The following is a 14,971-nucleotide window of genomic DNA, read 5'->3' on the forward strand; positions in this document are numbered from 1 at the left end:
TTTGAAAATCTTACTTGATGACTGATAGGACACAGCTGGAGATATAAAGAAGTCTTGCAATCTGACCTGCCCCAATCCCAAACCCTAATGCTGTAGGATGGGAGTCTGCCCTTAACACTGCCTCTGGCACCACTCCCTGAGGTTCTGGAGGCTGCTGCTGTAACAGGCTTTGTCCTTAGCTGTGGCCCTAGCCTGGCTGCCACTGTGGTCCTTCCAGTGAGTAGCAGTGCGGTGTATACACCTGGCCTAAGTGTACCTGACGCAAAGCCGCTTTGCCAGTTCAGTGGTTCACCTGACAAGTGTGGTGCAAGACTGGAGACTCAAACCAGCCTCTGCAGGGACAGGCCTTGCATGCCTCCTGGGAGGGTCTTATCATGCCCCCTTCTGAGGACACAGGCTAAGGAACCAGCAGGGGCCCTGTAGATAACAGCACCATACTTCCCCACAGAGCTTTGTTTCCGAGTTCCCTTCTTTTACCTTGAAACCTCCACCTGGGGGAGGTGTCCAGCTGGCCAGCAGCACTAACTATGCCCCCTGCCTAAGACATGTCTAGTGTTTGTGTGCTACACATTGGCTTTTCTGCCAGGTTTGCTCTAATCCCTGTGTCCCTTGAGGCTGTGGGTATTTAACCCTCATGGTGGGTATCAGTCCTGAGACAGAGCAGTCGAACCCTGGCATGGTGCTTCTAGGGATGTCTTCAGAGCACATGGTGAGCATGCCTGCGGCAGGATTTGAGCTAAAATCCAGTGAAACACAGATACTTCATTTTTCTTTCTATTTCTATTTAAATGTTAAAAAGCCTTTTATTGTATTTTCATGTTTAATTTTTAGAAACTAGTATGATTGTGCTTATGGTTTGTATTGGTAACCCTAGAACTCATAAGGCAGAGGTAGGAGGATTCCAATTCATTCTCTGGGTTATATATAGAGTTTCATGCCAGTCCAGGTTACAGAATGAGACCTGATCTCACCCCCTCTAATATGTTGTCTTTTCCCCCAGACTTTCCTGGTCTAGTGCATTTGATGGTTATAGCCTGGATGTTGCTTCATTTTCCTTATGCTCAAAAACCTCATTTATGAAGCAGAGGTTATAATAGAGCCTTGCTCGGGGACATTTTGAAGGTTCCAGGATGTATGTAGATTCCTGGGCCTCACAACTTGTCATATGTAGAGCTGGCCTGAAGATGAATTGAGGGTTTATGGTGGAATCCTTTCCAACTCCTGTCTATTAGGAAATACTCTCCAGAGATATTCTCAATGTCCTTGGCATTGAGGCTGAAAACGGGGAGCATGGGTTATGGGAGACTGTAATCTCAGCACTTGGGAGGTGGAGGCAGGAGGATCCTGAGTTGCAGACCTTCTCCAGTCTAGTGAGAGACTCTCTCTCTTAAAAGAACAAAACAAATTAAAAACTCTGAAAACAAATTTACAGTGAAGAACATGGTTGCCTATTGTCAGCTGTTATCTGTATGGCCTGCCATGATATGCTCTCTCTCCAAGGAATTCGGTGTAATGTGTTTACCCTGTTTATGTTCTTTCCTAGGGATGATTTTAATATCAAAGTTCTTCAGGCTTTCGTTGAGCTGCATGAGTTTGCTGATCTCAACCTTGTCCAGGCCTTAAGGTGGGTGCTTGCCTCACAGCATGAGTAGACAGGTGGGCAGGCTGGGGCTTCAGGTGACTCCCCCAGTAGTCTTTTACTTCTGGGCAGCTTAGCCTCAGCATCCACTCCTGTGTGACGCTTAGCAGCCCTAGGCAGAAACCAGACTCACTCAGAGACAGATTGCACACTTGCCTTGCTGTGGCCACTGCTTGTGGTCTTTCATTCTGAGGATCCCTGCACTTGTTACCGTACCTGTTGCTCTAACAATACCCTGATTAAGAAGTGCCTTGAGGAAGGGTTTGTTTTGGTTCACAGTTTGAGGGCGCAGTCTGTTACCATGGAGAAGGCACAGCAGCTGTCTAAGGTATACATATAGACAAGAAAAGGTGTTGACAGGTTTGCAGAAAGGAATCTGAGGTAAGGTGCTCTCCCTATAGCTTTATTTGGAGAACTACAGGCTCCCAGATATGGTACAGCCTCAAAGCAGCAGAACCACCGTATATAGATAGCATGGTAGGATCCAAAAAGCAAAGAGACAGGTCCTTCTGCTCTAAGAATAGAGGGCGGTTTCTTGCTCTTGCAGGTTTTGTGGAGATGGGAGGTAGGAAGGATTAGTTCTGATCCATGGACGATGCCATCCACATTCAGAACGGGTTTTCCTCATTTAAACCTTTTTTGGAAACACTGTCATCAATAGACCCACAGGTGTGATTCTGTATCCAGTCAAGTTGACAGTGGAGGTAAACCAATACAGCGTATGTGTGCTTGGCTTCCTGTGCCATGCTTGGTACAGTCTCAGTGTCTCCTTGGTCTGTTGTCTCTAGAGTTGGCCTCAGGCCCCAAGCATGCAAAGGAGGATGCTATTGAACCATCAGATGTCATCATGTGGCTTCTGACTTGTATGTGAAAGAGGATGGCCCTCAGCATTTACTGCTGTTCTGGCATCTGTAGCATGTCCTTCAGATGCCCAGTTAAGCTGCTGGGTCTTCAGTCATGTGCAGTTGGTGTCTTGTTCTGTGGAGGCATGCCATTTGGACTGTGACTTCACCCTGGTGTACCAGCTGGTATAGGAAGAGGCAACAGTATTGTGCTGGTGGGGTCACCGCCTGCTCCATGCTAAGCACACATAGCTGGTCTTGTCTGCTGTATCTTCATACCTCTCCTCCTACCTCTGGTGTTGTTTACATGGCCTTACTTTAACTGTAGATTGGAGTGTTGTCAGCCTTTGGTTGTAACCCTTGCGACCCTGCTCAGCAGCTCAGCCTGGGTTGAAAGCTTCCTGTCAGAAACCCATATAGGAGTGTTGAAGACTTGGCTCACCGATTTTAGGTCCTGTTGGCTCAGATCTTGTCTTAGTTAGGGTTTTACTGCTGTGAACAGACACCATAACCAAGGCAAGTCTTATAAAGGACAACATTTAATTGGGGCTGGCTTACAGGTTCAGAGGTTCAATCCATTGTCATTAAGGTGGGAACATGTCAGTATCCAGGCAGGCATATGGTGCATGAGGATCTGAGAGTTCTACATCTTCATCTGAAGGCTGCTAGAAAACTGAAGTCCAGGCAGCTAGGAAGATCTTAAAGCCCACGCCCACAATCACACACCTACTCCAATAAAGCTACACCTCCTAATAGGGTCACTCCCTGGGGGAGGATGGCAGGCATTGCAAATGCCTGTTGCATTGTTGAGAGAAGCTATTTACTCTGGGAATAAAGTGTGAGCTGGGTAAGAGTTTGTCAGACTAATGGTATGAGGGAGGTGATCCTCAGGACCAGGGATGGAGCAAGTGGAGAGCCAGGGAGACAGACCCTGTACTCTGAAGAACTGCTGTAAGAATTTTGACCTTTGCTATTGGGGCAGAGATGTGCCACTGGCCTCCAGAGGTGAGGAGCAGGGAGAGCATGTCAGTGGCACTTTTTGACTGTGTAGAGCAGAGTGGGAAGTGCCAGAGATAGGCCTGGCTCCACTGGCTGTCTTGAAAGAGGGGACAGGACATCAGCATGCTGTACTTGTAGCTGCTCTTTGGCTACTCTATGGGTTCTTTCTCCCATCCTTCTCCATCCCTTTCCACCCTTGCTACCCACTACCACTAGGTAGGAGAGAAACAGGATGGAGAGGAAAGGAATGAGGTCTCTGAATAAAGCCAGAGCCTAGAAAGTTGGTGATGTTATCATTGATTACTTCCCGCTGATAGGACCATCAGATTCCCTGGGACAAGTTTGATCTTCACTGTCAGGATATCATCTAGTTTCAGTTTCCTTCTCTTCTTCCTCTTCTTTCCCTCCTCCTCCTCCTTTTTCTTTTTGCACAACTACTTAACAAACCATGACCAACACCAACCAACAACCCACCATGCCTCTTGAGGCCCTAGCATTTATATACATTCTAAAAAGTCCTCAGAATTCCAAATGTCACCCAATCACAGAAACTATCTGCAGTTGGCAAAATCATGCCTCTGCCACCAGAATATGAGGCAAATCATAGTCAGCTGCTGGGGCCAGTCTTTAGCAGCCCCACACCTGGGATTAAAATGAAAGCACTATTTCTATGTTTTGTAAAGAAACCAAAATTCTCACTACAGATGCTTTGAGCCAGGCTCTGGCTGAGTGAGGGCCTGATTGTGGCAGGTATCCCTCTGCAGTGGGGGCAGAGGCGGTATTGACAAGAAGGAGGGAGTGGTGGCCCAGCCCAGAAGAAACCATTCTCTTTAACCAATCCAGGTGGGAGGAGGAGCCCAGAGGGAGACAGGTCCTTCTCCCTGGTATCACTGTAGTAGCCATGTCTTAAGACCCACAGCAGTCCAGAAGGGTAGTCCAGCCTGTAAATCTGACTGCCTTCTCATCTTCATTCTGAGCCAGTGTTGCATGGCTATTCCTGAGCAGCTGGGTGTGAGCCTAACTGGCCAGGGAGGCCATAAAGGGCAGGACAGCCATATATCCTTGTTTGCAGTATTTAAGGCAGACAGATGGGAAGTGCTGGTGAGTGCCATGCAGACTGAGAAAGTGAAGCAAGGAGTTGGAGTCATAGGGCAGGAACTACAGTGTCACATAGGATGTCCAGTGGAGGCCTTACTGGGAGAGGGACTTCTGAGGACAGCAATGTCTCTGTGCTCAGGCCTGGTCCTTAGAGTGAGGAATCGCACCACATACCATGGCTGTGGCCTGGAAGGTGTGGGTGGGCACTGGCTATTGACTGACTTTGCTTTGTGATGAGAGGTCCTGCGAGGGCAGGACCCTTTATCCTGTCAGAACTGTGACAGCTGTGGTGATAAAGCAGGCCCTGGGTGACCATCTGGTACATGGAGGAGATGGAGACATGAGAAGGCCACGTGTTGGGATCCTGGACAGGTTTAAGGCATCTGCAGCAGATCTGGAAGAACTGATTGTAGTTACACAAAAGGGGGCAGTCGGCAGTCTTCAGTTATTGAATAGGAGGAAACCAGCTGCCCTTATGGGAGTTCTGCCATGCTCTTGCTGTGGTATGGGACAGGAACTGCTCAGGACTGGCCAGATCTGTCCTCCAAGGGTCCCTCAGTAAGGCATCCTCTTTGCAGGCAGTTCCTATGGAGCTTCAGACTTCCTGGAGAGGCACAGAAGATTGACCGCATGATGGAGGCCTTCGCATCCCGATACTGTCTGTGCAACCCTGGAGTCTTCCAGTCCACAGGTTAGCAGCCTGCCGTGCCCCACTCGTAGCTCCCCATGACCCCTGCTACCTCTGTAGGGAACCATCCCTCAAAGTGGGCAGGCCATCCTGCCAGGGAGGCAGGGAGGAAGCACTTCTGGGCCCCTCCCCCGTGGGACACCAGTGAGCTGCAGCCTCCCCTCCCCGTCTGTGGTTGCAGATACATGCTACGTGCTTTCCTTTGCCATCATCATGCTCAACACCAGCTTGCACAACCACAATGTGCGGGACAAGCCCACTGCCGAGCGCTTTATCACCATGAACCGAGGCATCAATGAGGGCGGGGACCTTCCTGAGGAGCTGCTGAGGGTGAGTCCGCAGGTGGCTTTCCTGCCCTGTGTCTGTCCTCATTTCATTTCTGTTGCTGGGATAAAATACTCCAGCAATTGCAGCTTTAAGGGAGAAAGGCTTTATTCAGCTTACAAAGTCTAGGTTTACATATAGGCCACCATTGTGGGGAGGTCAGGGCAGGTACCTGAAGCACCTCGCCAGGTCCTGTAAGGAGAGGAGAGGAGAGGAGGAGTACGTGCACATAGATAGCATGCTCACCTCATGCTTGCTCTCTATACACTGTGGGACCCAGACCTGGGGAACAGCACCAGCCACAGTGAGGCTGGCTCTTCCCTCTTCACAGGCAGCCTGATGTAGGCAGTCCCTCACTAATACTTCTTTGTCAGATGATTCCAGATTGTGGCATGCTGACAGTTAAGATGAGCCAGCATGACCTCAGTCCTTGTAGTCTTTCATGGGGTTTCCCTACTCATGTGTATGCGGGAGGAGCTGGGCTTGGTGTTGGGTTTCTCCCTCAGTTGTTCCTCTGCTTTATTTTTACTATTAGTACTATCATTTGTAGTGGATGTGCGAGTGCTGTGTGTGGGGTGGTGGCATGTGGAGATCAGAGATACACTGTAGGGTTGGCTATCTTGCTCCATGTGTGTATGAGCTGTGCAGATGGAACTCGGGTCACCAGGCTGTGTGCCAGATGCCTGTACCTGCTGGGCCTGTGCCAACCTCCACGTGTTTTGTTGTTACTGGTTTTGGAGGTGGGGTCTCTCAAGGGCTGGTGAGTCTCAGGGATCCTCCTGCATCTGTCTGTGAGGTGACAGGCACAGATACTACTAAACCTAGGTTCTTACATGTGCATAGGCACTGGGGATCCAGAATCTTGCTTGCCAGCAAGCATTTCATCATCTGAGCCATATCCCGGCTTCTCAAGTTATTTTTCATTTTCAAATACTCTTAATCCAATGAAAATCAGTAATGCTGGTTTATGGATTTCAAAGGTGTCTTCCAAGTGTTTCTCAGGCCACATGGGGAGTCTATGCAGGAGGGAGAAAGGATGGTTGCTTCTCATTACAGTTCCTGACCGGCTGCTCCCCTCCTTTACAGAACTTGTATGAAAGTATCAAGAATGAGCCTTTTAAGATCCCAGAAGACGATGGCAATGACCTGACACACACGTTCTTCAATCCAGACCGAGAAGGCTGGCTGCTGAAGTTGGGTGAGCCTGGCAGGGCGGGACTTGCACTGTGCCCCTGCCCACAACAGCAGCTCCCAGGGCTCCTTGCCCTGCCCCTTCTTTGGAGCCACAGCCCCCAGCTACAAGGCAGAAAGATTTAAAGGAAAAGTGCAGTCAAGCCAGAGCCCACTCTGGGCAGCCACACCCCCCCAGCACTGGTGGCTCTGTCCCTGAGCTGTGGCCTTCCAGAGCGGGTCATGCTTGCAGCGTCCACTGCACAGCCCATTCCAGAGAGCTACTGAGTTAATGGCCACATGGATCCAGGTAGTCCTCTGCCTGAGAAGCAAGTGCCTTTCTCTCCAGAACCTGTGTGCTTTCCCGTGCTTTGGCGTGGCTGTGATTCTGACGAGTGGTTTAAATGTGCCTTCTTGTTGTTTTCCTTCTGCCTGTGGCTCCCACCTTTCTGTTCTGTGACGGGCTGTCCCTGCTTGTCCTGCGTTAGGAGGTAGGTACCCAGTGGCTTCTTCCCCTCCCCAGCGGCTCATTCTCTCCCCCACGTTGGTCTGTGTGAAGCTCTGGTCTGTGGTTGCCATTCATCTGATCCATTTGGCTTTGGACTTGGCTGGGGCAGCATCATGCAGGCATATTGTGTGTGACACCCACCCACCAGGAGCAGGACCCAGAGCATCTGGGACCAGAAGCGCATGGGGAGGCTGTATGGGAATAAGCTTGCCCCTATCTTCAGGGCCCTGTAGCAGGGAGGAAGCTGGTAATCAGCCACCCCTACACTCCACCCCCACACCCCACCCCCACACCCCCAGTTCCCAACAGTGCTTGCACCTGTACAGAGGCTCCCCTATGGAAACTTGATCACTTCCTGCATTTGGGACAATTGAGACTTTTAGGGTTCATTTGACTCTGGGGGGATGAAATGTCACTGCAGATTGACAGTAAAGCCCGTGACACATGACAGCCCCCTGTCCAGGTAATGTCATTGCTGTGTAGTAAGAAAGACATGAGGGATATAGAATTCTGAGGGTATTTTTAAAAAGACAGATGAAAGGAGGCTGGGGTGTGGCGTGGAGACGTGACTGCACAGCCGCTGTAGCCGACAGGCTCGTCCCTGAAGCTCTCTCTGTGCAGCTTTGGTTGCTCTTCCCTTTTGCCTCTCCCTGGGTCAACATTTAGAAATGTTCTCAACGTTGGCCTTAAAACCTATGACAATAGCCTTGAGCTTGGCCACCTGAAAGACTTTGAAGCACACACTAAAGGCCTCAGGTCATGCTGTGCTTGTGTACCTGCAGCAGAGAAAGAGGAACGCTTGCTGAGGCCCCACAGCCGCCCAGGGGCCCTTGAGGGATGATGCCACAAACAGCTTCCTGGCAGTTGGTGTGGCTCCTGTGCTAGGAAGGGGCCAGTCCCTGAGATGACAAATGAGTGACATCAAGCTGTAGGATGGCTCATGGTTTGCAGCCCAGTTTCTAGTTGGGCACTTAGGCAGGCCATGAAGTCAGTGTGCAGAGCACTTGAGCTGGGTTGGGCTGGGCTAGGCCTCTACACAGTACAGCCAGATGCAGGTAACCTAGGCTCTCCCTTGCTTGCACCAGCAGCCGCTGTGTTCACGCTGCTGTCGGGGTAAAGACTGAAGCAAGAGCCATGAGTACATGAGGCACTATCTGTAGATGGCACCCCAGCATGGGGCATGGATGGGGGATGGGGCACTCCTCTCCCCAGTGCCTGATGCTGTGAACACTTCTGCCTACAGGTCTCCCTCAGTTGTGTGGGGCACATATCTAGCATTTGCTACAGCCAGCTGATGCTCCTCAAAAAGTATCAGGAGACTGGATGATGTGCTGCTGGAAATCATCTACAGTCTTGGTGGGGCCATATACAATGTTGGATTTTGAGCATTCAAATAAAATCCATTGAATGTAGGTAGAGTTGAATTATCATGGAAGAAAAGGTGTGTGTAGGCACATACATGTCAGTGTGTTATGTGTGTATACAGCCATGCGTGTCCACTTACGCATGCTTGGTAACACCAGTAAAAGTGAAAACATACAAACATGAAAATGTTTGGGAGCACAGTTCCTCTGTACAGGGCTGACTGCCAGAGGGGTGAGCAGAGAACATCCCAGCCCTTTGTAACAGAATCTGCTGTGACTTTGAGTTTGGGGCACTGCCCTACCCCTTCTATACCTGCTGGGCAACCTAGAACCCAGCTGATGCTGCTCAGTGTAGGTACCTACTGGCCAGGCTCCATCAGTCACCCGGCAGTGAGAACAGTATCCAGGGCATTGAACCAAGGCCCTCCATCTTCACAGATCCCCCATTAGGCAGCTGTGAGTCCACAGCTGACAGGCCAGGTAACTTGAGGCTGAGCAGAGCACAGAAGGACCTGACAGCCTTGTGTTTTCAAACATCTTGTCAAAAGCAAAAGCTGTCAGTAGAAATCATTTTGACCGACAGTACTGAGCATGTCAGGGCAGAAGGTGGAAGGGCTCTTTCCCACAGTAAAGAGCAGGTACAGCTAGCATGGGAGAGGAGCGGGTGTGTGCCAGGGGCTGCTGCCACAGCGACCGGAGCAGCTCTGCCAAGGAGAGGGAGGGAAGTGGGAAGTTAGGCTTGTTAATTTCCAAGTGCTTTGGCTGTTGTTGGGAAGGTGGCCTGCCCAGCGATGACCATGCAGTGGGAGTCTCCAAGGGGAGAAGAGGCAGCAGACTAGTGTCTGAGTTGTGAGCTTGCTGTCACCTGATTTTGTCACAGCCTTGGCCTGGGAGAACAGCTGAGAGAAACTAGTTTGGCTGGATCTTGGCATACCTCTCTCTGCTTCTCACTGGAGGAGTTAGAGACATGAGGGACAGAACTGAGCTTTTTTTTGGGCCCCTGCATGGGATGGGGCTTCCCATAAGTCCCTAGTGTGTAATGGAGTGAGACAGGCCCTTACTTGGGGCAGGACTCTAGTGAAGAAGCTGTAACATGGGGAGCAGGAGTTCAGGACAGGCACCAGAAAGGATGATAGGAGAAAGGAATGGCTCCAGGCTGGGGAAGAGGCAGGAGGGTGTGTGGTGTGGCAACTGGGGAGACGGTTGGGACTGGCCTGACATCCCTCTGTGCTCTGCAGACCCATCCCTACCTCGCAGACTCTCCACTCTGTCAGGGTAAAGTCCCCCACCTCCCATTCCTACTGTCTGCTGTTTGTCTCTAACTGGAAGTTCACTAGGAGCCTGGGAAGCTCCTGCCTCACTCTGGGCACCTTCTGTGCCTCCCACAGCCTACCTGCACTTCTAGCATCTTGCATTTGCCTGCAGAGCTTAGGAGGCTGCATATGCAGCCCCAGGCACACTCCTGCCTTTTAGCATGTGTAGAGAAAGCCAAGCCAGGGCCTCTGTTAGCACTGTCAGTTCCATGAGTCTCTGGGGCAAGGAAAGCCTGCTCGATGCTCACCCGGAGCCCCTCAGAACACCTGACTTTGTCAGCACAAGCATCTTTCCCCTTTTGTGTTTTCAAACTTCTTGTCAAAAGCAGAAGCTGTCAGTAGAAATAATTTTGACTGCGAGTACTGAGTATGTCAGGGCAGAAGGCAGAAAGAAAGAAGGGTTCCTTTCTATAGTAAAGAGCAGGTACAGATAGGTGTGTGTGTGTGTGTGTGTGTGTGTGTGTGTGTGTGTGTTATAGATAAACCCTCTGTGTGTGTGTGTTACAGATAACCCTGTGTGTTACAGATAACCCTGTGTGTATGTGTGTGTATGTGTGTGTGTATATGTTACAGATAACCCTGTGTGTGTTACAGATAACCCTGTGTGTTACAGATAACCCTGTGTGTGTGTGTGTGTGTGTGTGTGTGTGTGTATGTGTGTGTGTATAGCTCCAGATCTTGTTAAAAGATTAATTCAATCTAATAATTCCCTGGGCCAAGTGTAATTGACTTTGATGGATCCCAGGGCTGCTCAAAGTCCCAGTAATGCGATAACAACCCTGACATAACAGGATTACGCCTGGACAGACCTGTATGAGCCGGCACTGACTTCATCATGTTCATTTCATGGGGGGAAATATTACACCCATCCATTACAACTAACTTTTCCAGGAAGCAGATTTGAAAGCAGTGTGTGTGACCTAGGGTGACCCTGGGTGGCCATGGAAAGAGAGCTCCTGCGTGGGCCCTGGGTGGGGGGGGTGCATGGGGGCCCCAGCCCTGCACCCAGTCATTCTGGATAGTCAAGCCTCATGGCTTGCCCTTGACTTATAGCTATGGTCAATATGGGATGGTTTAAAGAGGAAGGAAGCCCAGCTATGTGCTTGGCTCCTGTGGCCTTTGACCAAGGCAGTGAAGTGGTGGTAGGGGATTCTGGGACCCGCTCTGGGCCCTGGGGCTCCAGCTGCCAGGGCACCTACCTCACAAGGATCTTCTGCTCCTAGGGGGTCGTGTGAAGACCTGGAAAAGGCGCTGGTTCATCCTCACAGATAACTGCCTCTACTACTTTGAGTACACCACGGTAAGTGAGGCCACACACCCTCCGAAGTCTTGGAAGTCTCACTCTGTCAGGCCTTGCCTCACATCTCTCTCTCTCAGGACAAGGAGCCCAGGGGGATCATCCCCCTAGAGAACCTCAGCATCAGGGAGGTGGAGGACCCTCGGAAACCGGTATGTGGTTCCCCTGCATCTGTGTCCTTCCTTCCACCCTAGATCTTTACAGCACCCCCCTCCATGCCCCTGACACTCCCTTCTCTCTATCAGAACTGCTTTGAGCTGTATAACCCCAGTCACAAAGGGCAAGTCATCAAAGCCTGCAAGACAGAGGCAGATGGCCGTGTGGTGGAGGGGAACCATGTTGTGTACCGGATCTCTGCCCCCAGCCCTGAGGAGAAGGAGGAGTGGATGAAGTCCATCAAGTGAGTGGACACAGCCAGGCAGTCATGTGGGGAGCAGGGATGTGTGGGCACGTGTGTGCATGTCAGATGCCTTTACTCAGTGTGTCAGAGACTTAGCAGGTCAGTCTGGCTACCTCACACTTGAACCTGCTGCTTGGGAACCTGTGGGGTGTAGTGGGCATCTGGACCTTTTTGCAGCTACAGCCCCCTTAACTTCCTTTCTTCCTCAGAGCAAGCATCAGTAGGGACCCGTTCTATGACATGTTGGCCACGAGGAAAAGGAGGATTGCCAACAAGAAATAGAGAAATGTCAAGACCCAGACTCCAGCAGATACACTGGCCTCACAAGCAGCAGGACTGGGGGGCAGTGTGTTCTCTACGGGTCCTCCGGAACAGCCAGCCAAGGCCCGAGCCATCAAGCCTGTGCTCTGGGACATTGGTCAGCTGTGAGCATCTCCTTCCTGCCACCGTCCTGGCGTTGACCTTTGGGGACCCTTGTCCACAACAGCACCTAGTGATACAGCCTCCAGATCTGCACAGCTCACATGGACTCCCGTTCTGGAGCCAGAGCCTCATCCACACCATGCCACACCTGCTCTTTGGGGCAGCACTAGATGTTCTAGAAGTCGCTGTTTTATATCAAAATGGGAAAGGAAAACCTACCACTTTTTTATTCAGAATTTTTCTCAGATATATAGGATTATAGCTTTTATATGCCTTTTTATATTCTGAAAATTATAATGAAAGATAATTTCTAACAGTAGTATTTTTAGAATGGCAGCTATAAACTTAACTCCTGGACACAAGTATATACTGTGCACTGAAAACAGTCTACATATGCAGCCCCCAAGCACTTGGGGCAGGAGCAGCTGGGGCACAGTCATCCTGACACAGAGTGTCAGCTGGGGCGCAGGCAGCCATGCTGGGAGAAGAGGCATGAGGACCAGTGTGTTTGGGAGACTCAGGTGTGACTGCCACTTCCCCTCACATGCTTCTCTAAGATGAATCAGTAAGGTATGGCTATGGTCAGGGTATTTATCCTGTCAGTCTTCTCTGGAAGCAGGCCACTTACGTATAAAACCTCATTAAACTGTTTGACCTTCGTATAGAGACAGTTCCATGTGGTACGACTGCACATGGCTCATGACTTTGGTACTTTTGTTGCTTGCTGTTTCAAACTTCAGTTAAGTGCTGATAAATATTTTGATGTAGTGAGTAGGCAGAAGCAGCCAGAAGTAATCCACTTGTCCTCTGGCAGTGCCATGTTTTCCAACATTTGACATCCTTTTGATGAAGATGGCACTGAGGGACACCTGTGGCATCTAGACCCCTATATATACCAGTGTATGACTTCAGGGCACATGTGCTTGGGCTGAGACTGTGTAAGGTGAGAGGGCCCATTCATGGCTTGTTTGGAAAGTGGCCTTCCCCTGTAGACCTTTGCTACTGTCTGCACACACACCTGGAGCTTGTGTTCTGAGGGCCCTTGAAAACCGCCAACCAAATGCCCTCACACAAGACTTTGAGTGAGCTGTCTTGAGGCTTTTTGCCTCTGACCTTGGTGGTAGCTGTCATCTAAGATGGCACAGAGGGATGTGAAGGCCAAAACTCTCTCATGCACCAGACTGATCACTTCCTAGTTTATTCCCAAGCTTCTAGGCTTTACTTTTACTAATACCTCAAATCTGAAACCCTTGCATCTGAGCTGCCTGGCTGGTGTGTATGCAGCCTGGCTTCCAGTCTTCCATGATCCTTCTCCCCTACCCCACTCTCTGCCTTCGCCACCTCAGACCTGAACTTACTACTGGTGGGGCACCTGCTGGGAGGTGGGAACTGGCATTCCTTTTGTCAGGACCATGGTGAGCTAGTTGGATGTTCAACCCAGGTGTGGCCTTGGGCAACCTAGCTCTCTGTTGGATATCGAGGATGTTAAATATGAGGCTACCTAATGTTGTCTTTAATGCCATAGTCATCTTTGAGGAGACCTTACCTTATGGCTATTGGTTTGCCTGATGGCTGTTGGTGCTAAGAATCCTAAGTTACTGGCTCTTGGATTATCCACGTGGAGTCACCTAACTCAGGTTATGTTGTGACAGTGTTATTAACCCCAAGGGCATCTGCCACTCCCAGAGCTTGTAAAGGCTCAGGCTCATGCCCTCCACCCTTTGTCTGCACTCATCAGTGAAGCATTAAGCCCCACTCTGGCCAAGACAGTTTCCTGTCCTGCTGGGCCCTGGGCATCATTTCTGGGTTTCAGAACACTTGATGTGGTACTGCAGTGTAACTAGGAACCATTTGGAGATGCAGCGACTTACTGTGCTTCGTGTCATACTGAGTTCAGAGCTCCAGGTGTGCTTTGCTGACAAGTTAGGTCGTTACAGACCAGAAACCATAAGTTGTGATTTCTTCTTTTTATCTTAGAAAACATTTCTATTTACAATAAATAGTTACTATGTAAATAATGTACATATGTATTAATTTCTTCAGTGTTATACAATGTATATACTCCTACAACCTGCATGAAAAAATATCCTATTAATGTTGATATCAGAATTTCTGGCTATTTTATTGCAAAGCAAACATCTAGTAAAATGGGAGGGCCTTACAGCTGCCAGAACTATTGCAAATACTGTGTTCCCATTGCAAATACTGTGTTCCCTAAATAAAAACATACTGCTAAAACCAAAACTGCCTAAGACTCAATTCTTCAAAACAGACATGGCTATGAGTTTGCGGAGAACAGAGTAAAACAGACAGTTGTTTAATTTGCTGCCATTTATATACTATATAAATCTTACATGCCGTATATATACAGTGGGGCAAGTGCTTTTTTAATCTTAAAAAAACAAAGATCAACTTTAGACATCTCTGAACAACACCAACTGTATAAACCATACAGATTATTCAGATACACACTGTATTAAATACAGTCTTCTCCCCACTCCCGTCTCCTGATGCAGGACCAGTGAATTATAAGTGTCACAGTTTTATAGCATATCCATATTAAAAATAAAATCACAGTATGATTTTTGTCTGTAACTAGAAACTTGAAGGGATCAAGCTGACGACTCAGACTCCAATATCATATTGTTGAGACGAGACACAGTATAAAAAGTGTTAGGTAAAAAAAACATACTGTAGGCTTTACAAATAATGTCTGGATTATACATTCATAATGCAAATACTCATCATAACTGGTAAATTGATTGGAATAGTTCCACAAAGTTCAAAAACAGAACTTGTCTATAAAATACATCTTCAAATCTTGAATACAACTAAAATGTGAAGCAAATTAGTTTCTAGTATCAGACATTGCAGAGGAAGCCCTCGAAGGTCTCGCTGAGAGCTTG

General features: G+C 49.2%; 1 protein-coding gene across 1 annotated transcript in view; it reads left to right on the forward strand.

The window, feature by feature from the left end:
- Cyth3 (cytohesin 3) overlaps nucleotides 1–14,304 on the forward strand; it is a 66,054-nt gene extending 51,750 nt beyond the window's left edge. The window contains exons 6-13 of the mRNA XM_031338647.1: nucleotides 1,544–1,624; nucleotides 5,157–5,269; nucleotides 5,448–5,596; nucleotides 6,677–6,788; nucleotides 11,169–11,245; nucleotides 11,323–11,394; nucleotides 11,488–11,642; nucleotides 11,852–14,304. Coding sequence (XP_031194507.1) covers nucleotides 1,544–1,624; nucleotides 5,157–5,269; nucleotides 5,448–5,596; nucleotides 6,677–6,788; nucleotides 11,169–11,245; nucleotides 11,323–11,394; nucleotides 11,488–11,642; nucleotides 11,852–11,924 — 832 coding nt within the window. The 3' untranslated portion in view covers nucleotides 11,925–14,304. The remainder of the gene's footprint in view (nucleotides 1–1,543; nucleotides 1,625–5,156; nucleotides 5,270–5,447; nucleotides 5,597–6,676; nucleotides 6,789–11,168; nucleotides 11,246–11,322; nucleotides 11,395–11,487; nucleotides 11,643–11,851) is intronic.
- Nucleotides 14,305–14,971: the final 667 nt, after the last annotated feature.

The sequence above is a fragment of the Mastomys coucha genome, unplaced genomic scaffold, assembly GCF_008632895.1.
Source record: "Mastomys coucha isolate ucsf_1 unplaced genomic scaffold, UCSF_Mcou_1 pScaffold22, whole genome shotgun sequence".
NCBI lineage: Eukaryota > Metazoa > Chordata > Mammalia > Rodentia > Muridae > Mastomys > Mastomys coucha.